The 23361-nt window shown below is 46.9% G+C and overlaps 3 protein-coding genes across 6 annotated transcripts in view; 1 reads left to right on the forward strand and 2 right to left on the reverse strand.

The window, feature by feature from the left end:
* The window catches only part of LOC138747174 (ATP-dependent 6-phosphofructokinase, muscle type-like), a 36737-nt gene extending 32881 nt beyond the window's left edge, over window positions 1-3856 (forward strand). For all 4 annotated transcript variants that reach the window (XM_069906157.1, XM_069906160.1, XM_069906159.1 and 1 more), the window contains 3 exons: window positions 909-1008; window positions 2358-2463; window positions 3194-3856. In XM_069906157.1, the coding sequence (XP_069762258.1) occupies window positions 909-1008; window positions 2358-2463; window positions 3194-3344 (357 nt within the window). In that variant the 3' untranslated portion in view covers window positions 3345-3856. The remainder of the gene's footprint in view (window positions 1-908; window positions 1009-2357; window positions 2464-3193) is intronic.
* Window positions 3857-18520: 14664 nt separating this feature from the next.
* Window positions 18521-23111, reverse strand: asb8 (ankyrin repeat and SOCS box containing 8). Its single transcript, XM_069906163.1, has 4 exons — window positions 22874-23111; window positions 19947-20115; window positions 19618-19722; window positions 18521-19067 (listed from the first exon to the last, which is right to left on the reverse strand). Exons 2-4 carry the CDS (start codon window positions 20070-20072, stop codon window positions 18522-18524), a joined length of 777 nt encoding a protein of 258 aa, XP_069762264.1. The 5' UTR covers window positions 20073-20115; window positions 22874-23111; the 3' UTR covers window position 18521.
* Window positions 20352-21931, reverse strand: LOC138746636 (proline-rich protein 36-like). Its single transcript, XM_069904925.1, has 2 exons — window positions 21862-21931; window positions 20352-21694 (listed from the first exon to the last, which is right to left on the reverse strand). The coding sequence occupies exons 1-2, from the start codon at window positions 21929-21931 to the stop codon at window positions 20352-20354; spliced, it is 1413 nt and encodes a 470-aa protein (XP_069761026.1).
* Window positions 23112-23361: the final 250 nt, after the last annotated feature.

Raw genomic sequence — 23361 nt, forward strand, 5'->3', positions numbered from 1 at the left:
CCCTGTACCCCAAGCTTTCTCTGTTTGACCACACTCCCCACCATTCACTGTCAGTCCCTGTACCCTGGGGTGTCTCTGTTCGACCATACTCCCCACCATTCACTGTGTCATTCCCTGTACACTGAGGTCTCTCTGTTCGACCACACTCCCCACCATTCACCGTGTCAATCCCCGTACCCCAAGGTCTCTCTGTTTGACCACACTCCCCACCATTCACTGTGTTAATGCCCGTACCCCGAGGTCTCTCTGTTCGATCACACTCCCCACTGTTTACTGTGTCAGTCCCCATACCCCGAGGTCTCTGTTCGATCACACTCCCCACTGTTTACTGTGTCAGTCCCCGTACCCCGAGGTCTCTCTGTTCCACAACACGCCCCACCGTTCATCCTGTCAGAAAGGATATACTGGCTGTGGAGGTGGTGCAGAGTGGGTTCACCAGGTCAGTTTCGGAGATGAGGGGTGAGTTTGTGAGGTAAAATTGAGTCTGTACTCTGGGGTTTAGAAGGATGAGTGGGGTCTTACAGAGACATAAAATGATGAAGGGAACAGATCAGATAGAAGCAGGAAGGTTGTTTCTACAGGGAGATTAGACTAGAACGAGGGGATGGAGCCTCAAGATTTGGGGAGTAGATTCAGGACAGAGAATCTGTGGGATTCTCTGCCCGAGGAAGCAGAAGGGGCTGCCTCATTAAATGTATTGTAGACACAGGTAGATTTTTGAACAGTTTGGGAATTAATGGGTGGGTCAGTGGATCAGCTGTGATCTCACTGAATGAGGCAGCAGACTCGTCAGGCCAATTGGCCAGCATCGGGAAGAAGGGTTATTGGGCTGAGTGGTCACTTGCTGCCCCATGTTGTATGCAATTACCTACATCACCATTGAACCGATCGCTGTTTTTGTCCCGCAGGGGGGAAGTCCCAGTCCGTTCGACCGGAATTTCGGCACCAAGCTGGGAGCTAAGGCTGTTCAGTGGTTCTCCACAGCCCTGAAGGCAGCTTACCGTCACGGTGAGGAGCCGGCTACTGGTGTCCATGTCTGCCGTACAACCTCGCTGCCCTCTCATGAGGGTCACTTCCCCTCACCACCCCTCCCTCCTCACTGTCCCTTCCCTCCCTCCACAACACTCCCTCTTCACTGCCCCTCATTCCCTCCTCATTGCCCCTCATTCCCGCCACACCCCTCCCTCCTCATCGCACCTCACTCACTCCATACCACCTCCTCCTCCCTCCACACTGCTCCCTCCTCACCGCTGCCTCCTCCCTCCACACCAATCCCTCCTCACTGCCCCTCACTCACTCCTCACCCCCTCACTCGCTCCTCACCCCCTCACTCGCTCCTCACCCCCTCACTCGCTCCTCACCCCCTCACTCGCTCCTCACCCCCTCACTCGCTCCTCACCCCCTCACTCGCTCCTCACCCCCTCACTCGCTCCTCACCCCCTCACTCGCTCCTCACCCCCTCACTCGCTCCTCACCCCCTCACTCGCTCCTCACCCCCTCACTCGCTCCTCACCCCCTCACTCGCTCCTCACCCCCCTCACTCGCTCCTCACCCCCTCACTCGCTCCTCACCCCCCTCACTCGCTCCTCACCCCCCTCACTCGCTCCTCACCCCCTCACTCGCTCCTCACCCCCTCACTCGCTCCTCACCCCCCTCACTCGCTCCTCACCCCCCTCACTCGCTCCTCACCCCCCTCACTCGCTCCTCACCCCCCTCACTCGCTCCTCACCCCCCTCACTCGCTCCTCACCCCCCTCACTCGCTCCTCACCCCCCTCACTCGCTCCTCACCCCCCTCACTCGCTCCTCACCCCCCTCACTCGCTCCTCACTCCCCTCACTCGCTCCTCACTCCCCTCACCCCCACTCCCTCCTCACCCCCACTCCCTCCTCACTCCCACTCCCTCCTCACTCCCACTCCCTCCTCACCGCCCCTCACTCCCTCCTGCCCCCCTTCTCACTGCCTCTCATTCCCTCCACACCTCCTCCATTCTCACTGCCCCTCACACCCTCCACACTGCCCCCTTCTCACCGCCACGCACTCAATCCACATCGCCACCTCATCCCTCCACATCGCTCCCTCCTCACCGCCCCTCACTCCCTCCACACCGTCTCTTCCTCCTCACTGCCCCTCACTCCCTCTACACCCTCTTCACCACCACTCACTCCCTCCTGCTCCCTCCTCACTGCCCCTCACTCCTTCCACACTGCCTCCTCCTCTTTCTTCACCACCCATCCATCCCTCCACACCAATCCCTCCCCACCGCCCCCTCCCTCCTTCCTCACCGTCCCCTCCCCCCACCCCTCCGAGAGCAACAATGTTGCCCCACTACCTCTCACCAATCTCCTCCCCAACCCAGGTCGTATTTTTGCCAACACACCCGAGTCAGTTTGCCTGCTGGGGATGAGGAAGAGGAGTGTCCTGGTCCAACCCATTCTTGAGCTCCGGAACCGCATCGACCTGGAGTGAGTGGGAACCCAGTGTCGGGGTTGAGGGGTGGTTGTGGGGAGGGAGGGCAGAGGGGAGAGGAGGGGGAGGTAGTGGAACACTAGAGAGAGGGAGGGGGAGTGAGAGGAGGGGGCAGCGAGACGCTGGAGGGAGCGTTCCTTGTAAATGCCACACTGCATCAGTTGGTTAATCGTTGCAGTTACAAACTCTCTTCCCCTCTCATCTCTCTTCCCCTCTCATCTCTCTTCCCCTCTCATCTCTCTTCCCCTCTCATCTCTCTTCCCCTCTCATCTCTCTTCCCCTCTCATCTCTCTTCCCCTCTCATCTCTCTTCCCCTCTCATCTCTCTTCCCCTCTCATCTCTCTCCCCCTCTCATCTCTCTTCCCTCTCCCCCTCTCATCTCTCTCCACCTCCTCTCTCCCCCCCCTCCTCTCTCTCCCCTTCCTCTCTCTCCCCCTCCTCTCTCTCTCCCCCTCCTCTTTCTCCCCCCTCCTCTCTCTCCCCCTCCTCTCTCTCCCCCTCCTCTCTCTCCCCCTCCTCTCTCTCTCTCCCCCTCCTCTCTCTCCCCCTCCTCTCTCTCTCTCCCCCTCCTCTCTCTCTCTCCCCCTCCTCTCTCTCTCTCCCCCTCCTCTCTCTCTCTCCCCCTCCTCTCTCTCTCTCCCCCCCTCCTCTCTCTCTCTCCCCCTCTCCTCTCTCTCTCTCCCCCTCCTCTCTCTCTCCCCCTCCTCCCCTTGCTGCCCCCTACAGACACCGCCTTCCCAGGGACCAGTGGTGGTTGAGGCTCCGTCCAATCCTCAAAGTCCTCGCCAAGTACAAAGTGTCCGTTGACATCTCGGAGCAGGCGACACTTGAGCACGTGCGTCCTCAGTCTGGCTCTGCACCTGCCGACCTTAGTTGAGTGGCTCTCCTGCCTGTGGCCTGGGCTGAGGGAGCAATTGCCTTTCACTGCCACGTCTCACTGGTTTGTGGGGCAGTGAGGGAGAGAGCCTCCACACCCAAGGGGCATTGAGTGAAGGTGCTTCCCCTTCTCTGCCCCCTCTCTCCCCAATCCCCTCCTTTCCCCAGCCTAATTCCCTGTCTCCCCTAACTCTGCCTCTCTCCCCACCTCCATCCCTCTGCACCCTCTTCCCTTTCTCACTTCCCTGTCCCCCTCTCTTCCCCACCCACGACTCCCTCACCACCCCCCTTTCCAACCCCTCCCTTACCTCTAACTCTCTCTTCCCCAACCCTCTCTTTTCCACACCTCCCTCACCACCCCACCCTCTTTCTCTCCCAACGATGCCTACCTCTCTCCTCTCCCCCCCACCTTCTCACTCCCCCCTTCCCTCACCCAGTAGGGGCACCCTTGGGAGGATGGCCACTTGACGACACGGGTGATGGTGACGTGAATCCATTAAACATTTTCCCGCAGTCTCTCGTTTTTTTCCTCATTTTAATACCTTCACTGTGGTAACGTTGATGTGCGGGGGATTTGGGGGTCCAGCCCCATCGCTCCCTGAAGGTGGCCACACAAGCAGGTGAGGGTGGTGATGAGGGGGAGTGGGACGCTGTGGTTCACGGGGCAGGTTCCTAAGTAGAAAAGCAAGAAGGTCACGTTACCGCGAGGTAAATCTTTGTTTGGGCCACACTTGGAACACTGTGTGCAGTTCTGGTCGCCCCATCACAGGAAGGATATGGAGGCTTTGGAAAGGGCACGGGAGAAGTTCCCCAGGATGTGGCCTGGATTGGAGGGGATGGGTCACGGGGAGAGGTGGGACAAACCTGGGTTGGGTTCTCTGGGGCAACGGAGGCTGAGGGGAGACCTGATGGAGGTTTGTAAACTGATGAGGGGTAGAGATAGGGTGGACAGTCCGAATGGTTTCCCAGGGTGAAAACATCACACACTGGATGGTGTGTTTAAAGGGGGGGGGGGGGCGCGGGTGGAATGAGTGGGGCAAGTGAGAGTGGTGGGTGTCTGGAAGGGGAAGCAGGTAGGTCAGTGGTGGTTGGGAGGTTTCTGGACAGACACATACACATGCAGGAAGGGGAGGGAACGGATCAGGGGCTGGGACTGAGCTCAATTTGGGCATCGTGTTTAGTACAGATATGCGGGCTGAAGGGCCTGTCCCCAGTCTGGAATGTTGCATGTAAAAAAGAGGTGTATAAAATTGAGGGGTGTAAATCAGGGAAGATCCCACAGATCAGAGGTGGATTGAACCCAAGGACTAATTTTGCGTGAGGGAGAAGAGATTGAGAGGGGATGTGAAGGAGGGCTTTCTCCCTACCACCCCTCCTACCCTGAGAGTGGTGAGAACCTGGACCATACTGCTGGGGATGGGGGGAGAAGCAGGGTTATTGACAGTGTTTAGGAAGTGTGCGGACCAGCGGTGGGAGGTGGGATTAACGGATGGGTGCCCATGGGTCAGGACAGATGGTGGGCCAAACAGCCTATTTTGTGCAATATAGCTTGGCTGAGGGGTGATCTGAATGGAAAGCAAACTGTGCAGAGGATGAGGAGAGTGGGCAGGGGTCTGGCAGATGGAGCACCCTTGGTCAATGTGAGGGTATCCACTTTGGAAGGAAAAATGGAAGACCAAGTGATTCCAGCCAGCTGCCGCGTGGAAGAACTTTGGGAGGGTTTGTGCATGCATCACAAAAGATTGGTTTGCAGGTGCAGCAGGCGATCAGGAAGGCAAATCATTGCTGGAGGGATGGGATTTCAGAGCAGGGAGGTTCTGCTGCAGCTGGACAGGGTCCTGGTGAGGCCGCACGTGGAGTACTGGGTGCGGTTCTGGTCTTCTCACTGGAGAAAGGCTAGACTGACTGTGGAGGTGGTGCAGAGGGGGTTCACCAGGTTGGTCCAGAGATGAGGGGGTGAGCCTGTGGGGAGATCAATTTGTTTGGGACTGTACTCAGTGGAGTTTAGAGGATGAGGGGGGTCTTTTAGAGACATAAAATGATGAAGGGAACAGACCAGAACGAGGGGACGGAGCCTCAAGGTTTGGGGGAGTAGATTCAGGATGGAGATGAGGAGAATCTGTTTCTCCCTGATCAGCCATGGTCTCACCGAGTGGGAGAGCAGGCTCAATGGGCCGGATGGCCAACTCCTTCCCATCTGGAGGGAATTTTATAAGCGGCGGAGATATTTGGAATCTTCTGAGTTGGGTCCAAAGTTATCTGCCCAGGGAAGTGAGGAATATCACAACGGACACTGACATCTCCACATTTAATGGCAGTGATTAAACGTCATATAAAAGCTTTGTGTAAAGTCAAATTAACAGTGAGCACATGTTTGCACACACACCTTCCCAATCAACATGGAAACAGCATCCTGCTGCTGAAGTACACAAATGGAGAAGGCTGAATGGCATCCTTCCCTGGGTAGTAGGTTGGAGAGGAACTGAATGGCCTCCAGTCAGGTTCAGGCCATAGAGGGGCTGAATGGCCTCCTGACCTGGGTAATAGGCTGAAGAGGGCCCAAATGGCCTGCCCCAGTGTGGAGAGCGACTGAATGTTCCTTGTCCTGGGGATAGCATACACAGAGGGGATGAATGGCCTGCTGCTTCCTCGGGGTAACAGGTGGAGAGGGGCTGAACATGGAGCATTACAATACAGGCCCTACAGCCCATGATGTCCTCCATAAACCTGCTCCACAACAATCTAACCCTTCCTTCACATCCATAAACCCTCTTCCATCCATCTGCCTAAGTGTCCCTATTGTTCCAGCCTCCAGCACTACTCCTAGCAAGGCATTCCACACACCTAAAAAAACCTCACTCCTGACATCTACCCTCCCCTTATACAAACGTCTTCTGGTGTTTGCTAGTGTCATCCTTGAAAACAGGCGCTATTGATGCTGAGAAACTTGTTGACCTCTATCGAGTTGCCTCTCACCCTTCGCTCCAAAGTGAAACGTCTCAGCTCTGCTAACCTTGCCGCATGTTTCCCAATCCAGGCAACGTCCTCTGCACCCTCTCTACTGCTTCCACATCCTTCCTGTAATGAGGAGGCCAGAACGGAACACAATTCTCCAAGTGGGGTCTCACCAGAGATTCATGGAGCTGCAAATGAAGCCTAGCATCTCACAGGCCTTCTAAACTATCCAATCAACCCTGTGCGGCAACATTGAGGGATGTCTGGATTTGAACCCCTTGGCCCCTCTGTTCGTCCACACTCTTAAGTCTCCAACCATTAGCCCTGTACTCAAGCTTGGTTTGTCCTTCCAAAATGCATCACCTCACAATTATCCAGATTGATCTCCATCTACCATTTTTCTGCCCAACTCTGCATCCTGTTTATATCCTATTGTAACCTTCAACAACTTTCAGCTCCACCCACAACTCCTCGAACCTTCGTATCATCCACAAACTTACTGACCCATCCCTCTAATTCTTTGTTCTGGCCATTTATAAAAATCACAGAGCAGGGGTCCCCAGAACAGATCCCTGCGTCACTCCACCAGTCACGGACCTCCAGGCAGAATACTTTCCTTCCACTACTACTCTCTACTTTCTACAGGCAAACCAAATCTATATCTACACAGCCAAGGCTCCGTGAACCCCATGCCTCAGGATTTTCTGAACGAGACTCTCATGGGGGACCTTGTCAAATGCCTTGCTAAAATCCACATACACCACATCTACTGCCCTGCCCTCATCAATTTCTTTTGTTACCTCCTCAAAAAACTCAATTAGGCTCCTGAGGTATGACCTTCCCTTCACAAAGCCAGGCTGACTATCCCTGAGTGGACTGGACTTCTCCAAATGCTCATAAATCCTGTCCTTCAGAATCCTCTCCAACAGTTTGGCCACTGCTGACGCAAGACTCACCGGTCTATAATTCCCAGGATTCTCTCAGATACCTTTCTTTAACAAGGGGACCACATTTGCCATTCTCCAATCCTCCGGCACCTCCCCTGTGGCCAAGGAGGATGCAAAGATCATGGCCAACACCCCCAGCATTCTCTTCCCTCCCTTCCCACAGCAACCTGGGGTGTATCGCGTCCAGTCCTGGGGACCTATCCAAATGTGTTTTTTTTAAACTTTATTTGAAAGATCATTAGTAATAACACAACATACATTGCATAAAGACAATTTTATTTAAGTATACATATTTAAAAAAAAAGAAAAACAGACAAAAAGTCCCCTCCCACCCCATCAGGCAGCCCTCTTAAGGAGAGCCAAAAATATATAAACAGAAACTAAGAATATATAATAAATCAAAATACATCTAAATGCATATATTCCAAATATGGTAACCACTTATTAACAAAAAAAGAATAATTATCATGTAGATTATATGTAATTTTTTTCCATACCAATACAAGCTTTCAGTTCATTCTGCCATCACATTATATTAATCACTATGTTATCTTTCCATGTACTTGCCACACATTTTCGAGCTACAGAAAATCCTAAGCGTACAAATGCAATTTGAAATTTATCCAACCCTAATCCCTTTAAAGGAACCAAATAACCCATTAAAAAATAGATAGATCTAATGGTAACTTAATGTCATATAATATTTGCAAAATTAACCTAATTTCTTGCCAAAATGATTGTACATAAACACAAGACCAAACAGTATATCCACCACATCTAAAACAAGAGTCCGAATTACGAAAACCATATTTTTTCCAATTTCTCTGGGGTTAAATACAACTGATGTAAAAAGTTATAATTAACCATTCCATACCACACATTTGTCAATTTAGTAATACTATCATGACATGTATCTGCCCAATAGTCTTCAGGAAAAACAAAGGCTAAATCATTTTCCCATTTAAGCTTAGACTTCTCCCATTCAGGTTTATCCATGTTGTCTTGTAATACTTGGTACATAACAGAAATATAACCCCTTTTTGGTATAGAAGAAATCAAAGATACGAATTCTGTCAATACAGGTAAAATCATCTCTCTACAATAGTGGCGGCGGAGTCAATTGTATTATTTAAGAAAAGGTTGGACAGGTATATGGATGAGAAGAAGATGGAGGGTTATGGGCATTGTGCAGGGAGGTGGGACTAGAAAGGGGTGTTTGGTTTGGTGCGGACTAGAAGGGCCTAATGGCCTGTTTCCGTGCTGTAATTGTTATGTTATGTTACATACCTTTCACCAAAGCTTGAAGTTGATAATAAAGAAAGAATTTTCGGCAATATCAAAACACTCAATTGATTAAAAGAAAGAAACTTTCTACAAAACAATCCTGTAACATCTTTAGAGTCCCAACTCTTTAAATGATTATTAAACATTGAAAAATGAATAAGCTGATTATTATATAATGGAGTTAAAATTGACAATTTACCTTTTGATCCATACCTTTAATAGATGTTTTAATATCGGCACATTATATTCCCACAACAAATTTACATTCCATTGAAATATAAATTGATGCATCTCAACTTTAGCCCAACTTTGGGGTTGGTCCAAATCCATCAATCTACTAATAGACTTCAGCTGGGCTGCTTCATAATAATTTTGAAAATGGGGTAATTGAAGCCCACCTAACGCATACTTCCAAGTGAGTTTATATAATGCTACCCACAGTGATTTACCTTTCCATAAAAATTCTTTCATAGCTTTATTTAAATCCTGAAAAAAATCCCTTTGAAAGAGAACACGGTATTGATTGAAATAAATATTGAATTCCAAGAAAAATATTCATCTTAATACAATTAACTCGTCCCATTAAAGTTAACAGAAGATCTTTCCACTTAATTAAATCTGCTTTAATCTTTTTTAATAAAGGAACATAATTTAACTTATATAAAGATTGATAACATTAACAATTATTCCTAAATACTAAATTTTATCAGACCATTTCAATTTAATAATATTTTTATATTCTGAATAATCTCCTCCAACTGGCAAAATTTCACTCCTATCCCAATTAACCTTGTTAAATACATCAAAACTTCATCTGAAAATATATTAATCTTATACTCTCCATCCATAACTCTCATCCCTCTTATCTGTTCATTCTGTCTTATTGTTTGAGCTAACGGTTCAATAGCTAATGCAAACAGGGCTGGTGACAATGAACACCCTTGTCGGGTCAAACCTGTCAATGCAAACAGGGCTGGTGACAATGAACACCCTTGTCAGGTCAAACGTGTCAATTTAAACGGTAATGAAACTTGACCATTTGTCACCACCCTGGCAATTGGGTTTGTATATAAAGCTTTAACCCAACCAATAAAAAAAGGGGCAATTTAAACTTTTCCAACGCCTTAAATAAAAAATCCCATTCAACCCTGTCAAAAGCTTTTTCAGCGTCAAGCGCAACCACCATTGGATGGTTGGGCTGCTGTCTATATGCATTGACCAAAGTAATTAATCAAAGAATATTATCTGAAGCATTTCTATTCTTAATAAAACCTGTTTGATCAATATGTATTAACTTAGGTAAATACTTGGCAAGTCGATTTGCTAAAACTTTCGCTATGATTTTATAATCTACATTCAGTAAAGAAATAGGTCTATACAAAGACACTTTCAACAAGTCTCTATCTAGGAGTCACGTGATGGAGTAGTGGCCGGTCGGGGAACTCCAGCCCTCTCCGGAAAAGTTTAAAAAAAAACAAAGAAAACACAAAGGCACAAACACAAAAATTAAAATAAAGTGAAAGTAAAGGTGGGAAGAAAATGGCAGCGAAGAAAGAAAAGTCGAAAGCAACGGGAAGAAGAAAAGAAGAAAAGACATCGGAAGAAGAAGGTGAAGGCCTTACCTGTCCGAGGAGGCCCGCCGCAGAGAGAGAAGCACGCTCCCTCAGGTCATTCGAAGTCCCGAGCTCGGGACTACAAAAATGGCTCGCGGAGCCAAGCAAAAGTGCGCAACCGCGCATGCGCAATGCGCAAGACAAAAAAAAACACTGGCAGGAGGGGGTACCAGCTGAGGAGTCGATCTCCACAGCTGAGAATGACAGCCACAGCACAGCAACAAGAAGAGAACATAGAACACAACGAGAACAAGAAAGAAGAGAGTAAAAAGAAATCAAGGAAACAACAGATGACCAACCCAAAGGAAGAAGAAGAAGAAGAACACAGAGAAATGGAAGAAAAAGGGAAGGGCAAGACTATGGATATTTTTTTTTAAAGAATATATGGAATCAGTAAAAGAATGGCAATCACAAGAATTTAGTGAGATAAAAAGAAGAATTAAAAGTACAGAAGAAAAAATGAATAGATTAGAGATGGTCATGTCAGATATAGGAAAAAGAGTGGACAAGGTGGAAGAACGAGAAACAGCCGTAGAAATAGAAGTAGAGGACTTAAAAAAGAAATTAGAAGAATCTAATAAAAAAGTTAAAGAGACACAAGAGCTGTTAGCTTAGAAGATAGATATAATGTAAAATTATAATAGAAGAAATAATATAAAGATAGTGGGCCTTAAGGAAGATGAAGAAGGCAAGAATATGAGAGAATTTATAAAAGATTGGATCCCCAGGGTCCTAGGAAGACCAGAATTACAGGAAGAAATGGAAATAGAAAGGGCACATAGAACATTAGCCCCTAAACCACAGCCACAACAAAAACCAAGATCCATTTTAGTAAAATTCCTAAGATATACAACAAGAGAAAATATATTGGAGAAAGCAATGAAGAAAATAAGAGAAGACAAAAAGCCACTGGAATACAAAGGTCAAAAAAAATTTTTCTATCCAGACATAAGTTTTGAACTCCTGAAGAAGAGAAAGGAGTTTAATACAGCAAAAACGATCCTATGGAAAAAAGGATATAAATTTATGCTAAAGTACCCAGCGGTACTTAAAATAGTTATTCCAGGGCAGCAAAACAGGCTATTCTTGGATCCGGAGGAAGCACGAAAATTTGCAGAACAACTACAAAAGAGACAGAGAGATGAAGACATGTAATGAGAGCAAAAATGACCACGAACTATATGTATGTGTGTATATGGGTGTATATATATATATATATATATATATATGTATGTGTGTGTGTATATATATGTGTGTGTGTGTGTGTGGATCCGTATTTAAAAGAAAATATATATAGATAAGAATTAATAAGGGAAAGGAGGGAATTAAGAGAGTGACCTTTGTTATATATGAATATTAAAATCTTTTCTGGGGGGAGCTGGGTGGGGTGGAGTTACGGTCACTGCGAAATCAGTTGACGCTTGAGTGAATTCGCAAATCCAAATGGAGAGGGGAGATGTGGTTGCCCGACAAGGGATAAAGGGCAAGTCAGGAAGGGGAGGGGATAGTGGGGTTAAAGAAATTTTAGATAGGAGAATAAGGGAAATGTTTGATGTTTTAGAAATGTTGTCTTATAAAGTGTTCAAAACAAGAAAGCAGAAATGGATAAGAAGGAAAGGTGATGATGAGGAAACAGAAAGGAAAGATAAACAAAGTATGAAATGTCTACGTTGAACTATATGACTTTAAATATTAATGGAATAGATAACCAAATCAAAAGGAAGAAACTGCTAAATTTACTGAAAAAAGAAAAAATTGATATAGCATTCGTGCAAGAAACACATTTAACTGAAATGGAGCACAAGAAATTAAAGAGAGATTGGATAGGACATGTAACAGCAGCGTCATATAATTCAAAAGCTAGAGGAGTAGCTATATTAATCAGTAAAAATGTACCAATTAAAATAGAAGAGGAAATAATAGAACCAGCAGGAAGATATGTAATGATAAAATGTCAGATATATTAGGAGTTTTGGAATTTACTCAATGTATATTCACCTAACGAAGAAGATCAAAAATTTATGCAAGATACCTTTTTGAAGATAGCAGACACGCAAGGGAACATACTAATAGGAGGGGATTTCAACCTTAATTTGGATTCAAACATGGATAAAACTGGGAAAAAAAATTAACGGAAAGAACAAAGTAACCAAATTTATAATTAAATCGATGCAAGAAATGCAACTTTTGGATATATGGAGGAAACAACACCCAAAGGAAAAGGAATATTCATATTATTCGGGCAGACATAAAACATACTCAAGAATAGACCTATTCCTGTTATCAGCTCGCATGCAAGACAGTAAGAAAAACAGAATATAAAGCTAGAATATTATCGGACCACTCACCCCTGATATTGACAATAGAGTTAGAGGACATCCCTCCAAGAATGTATAGATGGAGATTAAACTCCATGCTACTTAAAAGGCAGGATTTTAGAGAATTCATTGAAAGACAAATTAAAATGTACTTTGAAATAAATACGGAATCAGTGAAAGATAAGTTTATACTATGGGACGCAATGAAAGCGTTCATCAGAGGGCAAATAATAAGTTATGTAACCAAGATGAGGAAGGACTACAATCAGGAAACAGAGCAGTTGGAAAGGGAAATAGCAAATATAGAAAAAGAATTAGCAATGAAGGAAGACACAACTAAAAGAAGAGAATTGGGAAATAAAAAATAAAATATAAAACACTACAAACATATAAGGTGGAGAAGAACATAATGAAGACAAAACAGAAATATTATGAACTAGGAGAAAAAACGCACAAAATTCTAGCATGGCAGCTTAAGACAGAACAAACTAAGAGAATGGTATTGGCATCAATGAAAAAAGACAAACAAATTACATATAATCCAACGGAGATTAATGAAAACTTCAGAGAATTCTACGAACAATTATACCAAACTGAAAACGAAGGGAAAGAAGACAAAATAGATGAATTTTTAGCTAAAATTTAACTACCGAAATTACAAATAGAGGAACAAAATAAATTAACAGAACCATTTGAAATAGTAGAAATACAAGAGATAATAAAAAAACTACTGAATAATAAAACACCAGGAGAGGATGGATTCCCAATAGAATTCTATAAAACATTTAAAGATTTATTAATTCCTCCCCTCCTGGAAGTAATCAACCAGATTGATAAAACACAAAGCTTACCAGATTCATGCAAAACAGCAATAATTACAGTAATACCAAAGACAGGTAAAGATCCACTTGCACCAGCATCATATAGACCAATATCTTTACTTAATACAGATTATAAGATAATAGCTAAACTATTAGCAAACAGATTAGCCGACTATGTACCTAAAATAGTAAATCTAGACCAAACTGGATTTATTAAAAAAAGACGAACAACAGACAATATTTGTAAATTTATTAACTTAATTCATGCAGTAGAAGGAAATAAAGCTCCAACAGTAGCTGTTGCTTTAGATGCAGAGAAGGCCTTTGACAGAGTAGAATGGAATTATTTATTCAAAGTATTACAAAAATTCAGTTTACCAGAGAAATATATTAATTGGATTAAAGCATTATATAAGGGGCCATTGGCGAAAGTGACAGTAAATGGATATATATCAAAACAATTTAACTTAAGCAGATCAACAAGGCAGGGATGCCCACTATCGCCCTTATTGTTCACGTTAGCCATAGAACCACTAGCAGAATTGATAAGAACAGAAAATAAAATAAAAGGGATAAAAATAAAAGACAAGGAATATAAAATCAGTTTATTTGCAGATGACGTTATAGTATACCTAACAGAACCAGAAATATCAATAAAAAATTGATATAAGAAATTGAAGGAATATGGAGAAGTGTCGGGATACAAGATTAATGCAAATAAAAGCGAAGCAATGCCAATGAATAATGCGGATTTCTCAAAATTTAAGAAAGAATCACCATTCAGATGGCAAATGCAAGCAATACGATACCTAGGTATACAAATAAATAAAAACCTCGGCCATCTATATAAACTCAATTATTATCCACTAATGAAAAAATTTACAGGACGACTGAGAGCATTGGAAAGACTTACCACTAACACTAATAGGAAGGATAAACTGTATTAAAATGAACATTTTCCCAAGGATACAATACCTATTTCAGGCATTGCCAATACACTTGACGGAGAAATTCTTCAAGGAGTTAAAGAAAATAATAAGGAAATTTTTATGGAAAGGGGGAAACCGAGGATAGCACTAGATAAATTAACAGAATGGTATAAACAAGGAGGCTTACAACTGCCAAACTTTAAAAATTATTATAGAGCCGCACAATTAAGATACCTATCAGATTTTTATCAAACGAGGGAAAAGCCAGATTGGACTAGATTAGAACTAGATAAAATAGGGGAGAAGAAACCCGAACATATATTATATAAATGGGATGAAAAATTGGTACAACGTAGGAATTCTCCAGTATTACATCATCTGCTCAATATTTGGAAGAAGATTCATGTAGAAAGGAATAAAACAAATTACCAACTACCAAAACTAATACTGACGCAAAATCAGCTAATTCCTTTTACAATAGATAACCTTTGCTTTAGAGAATGGGAGAAAAAAGGGATCAAAAGAATAGAAAATTGCTTTTCAGGAAATAAATTATTATCCTTTGAACAAATGAAGGATAAATATAATATAACTCACGATACAGTGTTGGCATACTACCAACTGAAATCCTACTTGAAGGACAAATTGGGAAGCAGTCTGAGGTTACCAGAGGGAAGTAATTTTGAATATGTGATTACATACACAATGATAATCAAAAAATTTATAACAAACATGTATATTAAACTGCAAGAAAAGGAGAATGAGGAAACAAATGGTAAAACTAAACAAAAATGGGAACAAGATCTAAACATAAAGATAAAGAAGGAAACATGGGAGAAGTTATGCTTAGGAACTATGAGAAGTACAATAAATACGAGGTTACGTATGATACAATATAACTGGATACACAGGCTATATATTACACCTCAAAAGTTAAATAAATGGGACCCAACAGTATCTGACAGATGTTTTCGCTGTAAAAAGGAAATGGGAACAACAATTCATGCAATCTGGACATGTGAGAAAGTGAAAAAATTTTGGGAAGATCTAAACCAGATATTAAATAAAATCACAAAAAGCAATATACCAAAAAACCCAGAGATCTTCCTCCTAAGTAACATAAAAAACAAAGAATTTGGACTTGATTTGGATGGTGCACAAAAAAGATTTGTTATGATAGCCCTAGCTGAAGCAAAAAAATGTATTATGTCAGCCTGGAAATTAGAAGATAACTTGAGAATACAACAATGGTATATAGAAATGAATAAATGTATTCCATTAGAAAAAATAACATATAAGTTAAGAAATAATATTACAATATTTGAACAAATATGGGAGCCATACATGAAACACAATAGAGAAAACCTACCGGGGACATCTACCACCTAAAATGACAGAAGGAGAAGGGAATGAAAAGAATTGACTCAGTGGAATTTCTTGTTTATTTTTATTGAGTGACAACATTGTTTGACGGGTTTAATGTATCTTAGATTCTGAACTTTAAATGAATGGGATGGGAGGTAGGTAGGGTGGGATGGGAAGAGGGAGGGTGGGAGAAAACGACACTGTATATATTTGAAAAGGAAAATGTATGTATCTTGATCAATGTGGTTTATAGTGTGAAAAATAAAATTAAAAAAAAAAAAAAACAAGTCTCTATCTTGTTTCGGAATCACAGTAATTAAAGGGCAAAACAAGATTCCGGCAACTCATGCTCTTCAGTTACTTGTTGTAATACTTCCTCAAACACAGAAGATAAATCTTCATTAAAAATTGTATAAAATTACACAGAAAATCCGTCATACCCTGGTGACTTCCCATTTGGCATCTCCAACATAGCTTCCTTAATCTCAAATTCTGTAAATTGAGCTTCCAATTCCATAACATCCTTCTCTTCCAATGCTGTTAACGTTAATTTAGATTCAATAGAACCACTATCCTTTTTCCCCTCAGAAGTATACAATTTTTTGTAAAATGAATAAAACTGGTCATTGATTTCCTGAGATTTATAGGTAACTGTTGAATTCTTTTTAACAGCATTAATCGTCTGTGAAACCTGTTCCGTCTTTAACTGCCACACTAGTACTTTATGTGCCCTCTCACCCAACTCAGAATAATGTTGCTTAGATCGATTAATTAAACACTCAAATTGATAAGTTTGCAATGTATTATAACGTAATTTCAAATTAGCCAAAGCCACTTTTTTTTAATCTTCTGTCACATCTTTCTGAAATTCCTTCTCCAATTCCAAACTCTCTGCCATATACTGTTTCTTAACTCTCATAACTAATAATTTGCCCTCTTAAATAAGCTTTTAGTGCATCCCATAACACAAAATGACTAACTACAGAATTATCATTCTCAGTCAAAAACAAAGTAACCTGTTCCTTAACAAAAGTAACAATGTTCAACAACATTGTATTAAATCTCCATCTATAAGATGAATGTACCACTTCTGAACTTACGCAAGAGAAAAATAATAAAGAATGATCCAATATAACCCTACTTTTATATTCCGCCTATAATACTCTTCCTTGTAAATGTGCCGAAACTAAAAAATTCTATTCTAGAAAATGAATCATGTCGGGACAAATAAAAAGAGAAATCCTCCATAGGATTGATCCTTCTCCAAATATCCACCAAATTTAAGTCCTTCATCAAAGCCCCTCAATCCAAATGTTTTTAAAAAGATCCAGCACTTCCTTTTTTTTAATTTTAACATGTCCACCACATAAGCTTGTTTTATTCTGACCTCACCTTGGACCTCTCCAACCTTCAGACACGTTGCCTCTTTAATCGTAAAGTGGCCCCACCTTCACTCTTGTCATCCTTCGGTTCTTCACAGAAGCATAGAATGCTTTCGGGTTCTCCTTAATCCCACATCCCAAGGCCTTCTCATGCCCCCTTCTAACTTTCCCAAGTTCTTTAAGTTCCTTCCTGGCTACCAGATTCTTCTCCCGAGCCCCTCCTGTTTTCTGCTTCCTATATCTAATGTTTGCTTCCTTCACTCCTTTGATGAGCTGCCTCACCTGTTTTGTCAACCACGGTTCCCATTTCCTCTCATCTTTTCCCTGTCCCAGTGGGATAAACTTCCGGAACCCCATGCAAGTGGTCCCCAAACATCCTCCACATTACCTCGGGTTCTCCCGTGAACATCGGTTCACAATTTACTCTTGCTAGTTTCCTAGATTAGCCCTTCCCCAATTAAACACTTTCCCATTTTGTCTGCTTTTAGCCTTGTCCATAGCTATGCTGGAGCTCGGGGTTGTGGTCACTCTCACCAAAATACTCCCCCACTGAGAGGTCCATCACCTGACCAGGTTCATTACCCAGCACCAGATCCAGTGTGAAGTAAAACAGGAAAGTCCAGTATGGCCTCTCCTCCAGTCAGCTGGTCCCACTTACTGTGTCAGGAATCCTTCTTGGACACCCTGACAAATTCTGCCTCATCTTAAATGTAAATTTAAAAAAATTTAAATGTAGACACACAGCACTGTAACAGGCCACTGTATTGATCCCTTTTGCTGTCAGGAGCTTCCAGTCAATATATGGGAAGTTGAGGTCTCCCAGAACAACAACCCTGTTATTTCTGCTCCATTCCAAACTCTGCCTATTATTTGTTCTTCTCTGTCCTGAGGGCTCTCTGGGGGTCTAATAGACAACTCCCAGCACAGTGATAGTTCCCTTCCTCTTTCTGACTTCCACCCACACTGACTCAGTGGACACTCCCTCTGCAGCCTCCTTCCTTTCTAGAGCCACAATACTATGCCTGACCAGTAAAGCTACTTCCCCTCTCTCTTTTTCACCTCCATTCTGATACTTTCTGAAACATCCGGTACCAGCATCAGCCAACCCTGTCCATGCGTCACTCACGTTTCTGTAATGGTCTCCTTCCCTAGGGCAGCAGGCAAAAAGGGGCTGAATGGTTCCTTTCCCTGGGGTAACAGGCGGAGAGCAAGGGTAGAAGGTGAAGAGGGGATGAGCAGCCTCCTTCCCCTGGGTAGCAGGAAGAGAGGAGCCAAATGGCCCCATCCCCGGAGCAGCACCTGGAGAAGGGCTGAGTGACAGCCGTTTTGGGGGCAATAGTTGGAGAGGGGTTGAGTGGCCAGGACAGCAGGGGGAGAGGAGCTGAACAACCTCCGTCCTCAGGACAGTAGGCAGAGAGGGGCCAAGCGGCCTCCTTGGGGTAGCAGACTGAGAAGCACTGAATGGCCTTTGTCCATCCCCGTCCCCCGCCCCGGGGCAGTAGGTGGAGAAGGGCTGGACTGCCTCCATCTCTGGGGCAGCAGGCAGAGAGGAGTTGAGTGGTCTTCAGCTGGTCAACAGTAGGTAGTCCTTGAGTGAGCGGGGCAGGGGCAGGGTGTTGACAGCTGGCGGGAGGTGCCTGGCCCCTAGCGTGTGGCGCACCGCATACCTGCTGAGTGCCTTCAGCGAGCCGGCCTCTCCAGCTGCCCTGGACAGCAGCTCTAGGCAGGCTGCCTCCCTGTGGCCAGACACACCACGGCCCATCAGCGCCTGAGCCCGGGAGCAGGGGCTCTGCCCCTTCAGGTTAGACACACGCACCTCGGCGCCATACTCCAGCAGGACGCGGGCGCTCGCCACGTTGCCCCGAGATGCCGCCCAGCTGAGTGGGGTGTCGCGGTTGTAGTCCCGCGGCTCCACGCTGGCGCCGCCTTCCAGCAGCGCCCGCACGCACACCTCATTGTCCTTGAAAGCCGCCCAGTGCAGCGGCGAGTCCAGGTTCCCGTCCAGAGCGTCGGGGTCTGCCCCCCATTCCAGCAACACCTCCACGCAAGCCTGGTCCTTCTCTGCCGCATAATGAAGTGCAGCTCGGTGATAACCGTCCCGAGCGTCCACCTTCGGAACCCGGGGGAGACGGGGGCAAGGGAGCGTGGGAGAGGGAAAGGGAGGGGGAGCAAGGAAGGAGGGTGGGTGGAGAGAAAGAAAGGGTGGGGTAGAGGAAGGAAGGGGAGAGTGAGGAGGATGGAGGGGAGGAGGGGGTGAGAGGAGAATGGAGGAGGGGGTGAGAGGAGAATGGAGGAGGAGAGAGGGAGGAGGAGGGGGAGGGAGGGGAAGGAGGTGGGAGGTGTGCAATGAATTCAATGCAAGGTACAAACCATCTGGGGTGAGTTGTGCCCACCCTCGCACCCTTCCCCCTACCTCTGGGATGCTTCCTCTGCACCCCCACCCTCTCCCCATGCATCCATTCCCCCTTTCCCCATCCCTCTCCCCCACCCCACTGACACAACCCCCAGCCCCCTCCCTCACTCCTCCCACCACTTGTATCTCCTACCCCTTCACTCCCTCACTCACTCCCCCCTCCTTTTCCCCCTTCCCTTCCCTCATGCCCCCTTCCCTTATGCCCCCTTCCCCTCCCTCACTCCCCCACCCTCCCCGTCCCCCTCACCTCGGCTCCGTTCTCCAACAGCAGTTCCACACAGTCAGGGTCCGACATCATACAGGCACAGTGCAGTGGTTTCAGGGTCCCGTGTGTGCAGTTCACGTCTGCACCCTGTGAACAAACGCAAGGCACCCCAGTGAAACACAGACCGACCCATGCAGTGGATGCCTGATTCCAGGCCTGCATTCACACCGGAACCTCGCTTGGCGGTGGGAAGAGCGCGTGTACACACACAAACGCGCACGCAGTCTCTCTCCACCATCCCTCACACATCCCATGTGCACAGATGTCCAGACACTCCGGACACTCAGAGGCAGACACGTAACCTCTCTCACCCTGCTGATCAGGTCTTCCACGGTGTCGTGGGGCAGGCTGCGGACAGCAATGGTGCGGATCAGACGCTCCGACAGGGAGTACTTGCTCTGTACGCTCTCCATCAGGTACCACATGGTTGGATTCATCGGCACTGGTCAGGAAATGTCCCTGACCAGATCCCTGTTGACCCTGGAGGAGAGAGAGGTGGGGGAGTTCAGTACAGGTGAGTTGCCAGAGAACGGTTATCCAAGAACAGCTTCAGGGGAAAACCTGGGGACCTCAACGTCTGTGGTTGGGAGGTTACAGGAGAAGAGTCTGAGGAAGAAGATTCAGAGATGGTCAGGGGCTGATTCAGGAGAATCAGCACGGATTTGCACCTTGGAGGTCATGTCTCATAAAACTGATCGAGTTGTTTGACGATATGATCAAAAGGTTAACGATTCTTGTAGAGCAGAGGGGTCTGGGGGAGTGTGGTGGAGCAGAGGGATCTGGGGGAGAGCGGTGAAGCAGAGGGATCTGGGCAAGTGTTGTGGAGCAGAGAGGTCTGGGGGAGAGCGGTGGAGCAGAGGGATCTGTGGGAGAGCAGTGAAGCAGAGGGATCTTGGGGAGAGTGGTGGAGCAGAGGGATCTGGGCGAGTGTTGTGGAGCAGAGAGGTCTGGGGGAGAGCGGTGGAGCAGAGGGATCTGGGGAGAGCGGTGGAGTAGAGGGATCTGGGGGAGAGCGGTGGAGCAGAGGGATCTGGGGAGAGCGGTGGAGCAGAGGGATCTGTGGGAGAGCAGTGAAGCAGAGGGGTCTTGGGGAGAGTGGTGGAGCAGAGGGATCTGGGCGAGTGTTGTGGAGCAGAGAGGTCTGGGGGAGAGCGGTGGAGCAGAGGGATCTGGGGAGAGCGGTGGAGTAGAGGGATCTGGGGGAGAGCGGTGGAGCAGAGGGATCTGGGGAGAGCGGTGGAGCAGAGGGATCTGTGGGAGAGCAGTGAAGCAGAGGGGTCTTGGGAAGAGTGGTGGAGCAGAGGAATCTGGGCGAGTGTTGTGGAGCAGAGAGGTCTGGGGGAGAGCGGTGGAGCAGAGGGATCTGGGGAGAGCGGTGGAGTAGAGGGATCTGGGGGAGAGCGGTGGAGCAGAGGGATCTGGGGAGAGTGGTGGAGCAGAGGGATCTGTGGGAGAGCAGTGAAGCAGAGGGGTCTTGGGAAGAGTGGTGGAGCAGAGGGATCTGGGCGAGTGTTGTGGAGCAGAGAGGTCTGGGGGAGAGCGGTGGAGCAGAGGGATCTGGGCGAGAGTTGTGGAGCAGAGAGGTCTGGGGGAGAGCGGTGGAGCAGAGGGATCTGGGGAGAGCGGTGGAGTAGAGGGATCTGGGGGAGAGCGGTGGAGCAGAGGGATCTGGGGAGAGCGGTGGAGCAGAGGGATCTGTGGGAGAGCAGTGAAGCAGAGGGGTCTTGGGGAGAGTGGTGGAGCAGAGGGATCTGGGCGAGTGTTGTGGAGCAGAGAGGTCTGGGGGAGAGCGGTGGAGCAGAGGGATCTGGGGAGAGCAGTGGAGTAGAGGGATCTGGGGGAGACCGGTGGAGCAGAGGGATCTGGGGAAGTGTGGTCTGGGGGAGTGCAGTGAGCAGAGGGATCTGGGGGAGTGTGGTCTGGGGGAGTGCGGTGGAGCAGAGGGAGCTGGGGGGGTGCGGTGGAGCAAAGGGATTTGGGGGAATGCGGTAGAGCAGAGGGAGCTGGGGGAGTGTGGTGGAGCACAGGGATTTGGGGGAGTGCGCTAGAGCAGAGGGATCTGGGGGAGTGCACTAGAGCAGAGGGATCTTCGAATACAGTTGTGACATGGATAAGGTGATTAAAGAGGCTTCCTGCATACTGGCCTTCATTCATCAGACAACTGAGGGCAGATGTTGGGAGGTCCTATTGTTGCTGTAGAGGATGAATGTATCCTGTTTTGGTCACCAGGCTGCAGTAAAGGTGTTGTTGAGCCGGTCGGAGAAGGTGCAGAGCAGATTAATGAGGATGTTGTCATGACTCGGGGGCCTGAGCTACGGGCCTAATAGGCTGGGGCTTTGTTCCTTGGATTGCATGGGAGGTGATCTCACAGGGGGGCACAAGATCAGGAGAGGAATAAATCGGGTGAACACAGAGTCTTCTGCCCAGAGGAGGGTCATCGGTAACCAGGCCAGAGGTTTATGGTGAAGGGGGGAAGAGATTCAACACCAATCGCATGAGTAATGTTTTTACACTGAGAGTGGTGGGTTCATGGAATGGTCTGTCTGAGGTGTTGACACAGGGATTATTGCAATGTTTTAGAATCATTTGGATGGATCCATGGGTAGGGCCAAATACAGATGGGTGGGACCAGTATGGGTGGGACTTGGGCTATGTGGGTCAAAGGGGCTGGGAATGAGTTCAATTTGGGAACAGACACATGGGCCGAAGAGGCTTCATAGAGTAGGGGGGAGAGAGAGAGTGGGAAGCAGGGAGGGGGAGAGAGAGAGTGGGAAGCAGGGAGGGGGAGAGAGAGTGTGGGAAGCAGGGAGGGGGAGAGAGAGAGTGGGAAGCAGGGAGGGGGAGAGAGAGAGTGGGAAGCAGGGAGGGGGAGAGAGAAGGAGAGAAGGGGGAGAGAGAAGGAGAGAAGGGGATTGAGAGAGGGGAGAGGGGGAGAGAGGGGAGAGAGGGGAGAGAGGGAGGAGAGAGGAGAGAAAGAAAGAGGGGGTAGAGGGGAAGAGAGGAGAGAGAGAGGGGGTAGAGGGGGAGAGTGAGAGGGGGAGGGAAGGGAGGGGGAGAGAGGAGAGAGGGAGGGAGAGGGGGAGAAAGGGATAGAGAAAGGGAGGCAGAGGGGAGAGAGGAGAGGAAGGAGAGTGGGAGAGAAGGGGAGGGGGAGAGAAGGGGAGGAGGGAGGGGTAGAGGGGGGGGGGGAGAGAGAAGAGGAGCAGTGGGGTTGAAACATGCTTAGTTTCTAGCTGACCCGTGTCCCGAGGCTCGTCGTGGCTGCCAATGTGGAGAGATAAGTGTAGGCCAAGGATGTGCAGAGGCCTGTGCAGGGGAAGATCCACACACACAGAGGGACACAGACTTCGACAACACGTTTCCTTCCGACAGAGCAGATCCAGGGGGAGGAGCAGCTGCGACTGGTCACAGCAGCTGACCCAGAGCAGGCAGGGTCAGTGGAGGAGGGACGCAGCTGTGCTTCAAACTGATCCTCGCTGACGATCAGTATGGTTTTGATAAAACAGCGCCATCTGTCCTTTAACATCCAGGCACTTTTCAACGTGCTCTCTACAGTCAGCCAAGTGCCCAGAAGCTGTGATCTCTGAAAAGCCTCTTGTCCTACATGGGAAGTGGTGTCACAGGTAGATAGGGTTGTTGTAGAACGCGTCAAAAGAACCAAAGACTTGTTGATCCAAACCAAGGCTTTTATTAACTAAAAGACTGGAGCATATCACATGTAGGTCG

The sequence above is a fragment of the Narcine bancroftii genome, chromosome 12, assembly GCF_036971445.1.
Source record: "Narcine bancroftii isolate sNarBan1 chromosome 12, sNarBan1.hap1, whole genome shotgun sequence".
NCBI classification, from domain to species: Eukaryota; Metazoa; Chordata; class Chondrichthyes; order Torpediniformes; family Narcinidae; genus Narcine; species Narcine bancroftii.

What these genes read in the sequence shown, in the direction of transcription:
- asb8 (XM_069906163.1), bottom strand. Translation starts at nt 20,072, where the DNA reads ATGAATCCAACCATGTGGTACCTGATGGAGAGCGTACAGAGCAAGTAC. An exon ending in TGGAAGACCTGATCAGCAGG is followed by an intron (nt 19,723 to 19,946) that starts GTGAGAGAGGTT and finishes GTTTGTTCACAG; the next exon opens with GGTGCAGACGTGAACTGCAC. An exon ending in TGTTGGAGAACGGAGCCGAG is followed by an intron (nt 19,068 to 19,617) that starts GTGAGGGGGACG and finishes CGGGTTCCGAAG; the next exon opens with GTGGACGCTCGGGACGGTTA.
- LOC138746636 (XM_069904925.1), bottom strand. Translation starts at nt 21,931, where the DNA reads ATGACAACATCCTCATTAATCTGCTCTGCACCTTCTCCGACCGGCTCA. An exon ending in AACACCTTTACTGCAGCCTG is followed by an intron (nt 21,695 to 21,861) that starts GTGACCAAAACA and finishes GCACTCCCCCAG; the next exon opens with ATCCCTCTGCTCTAGCGCAC.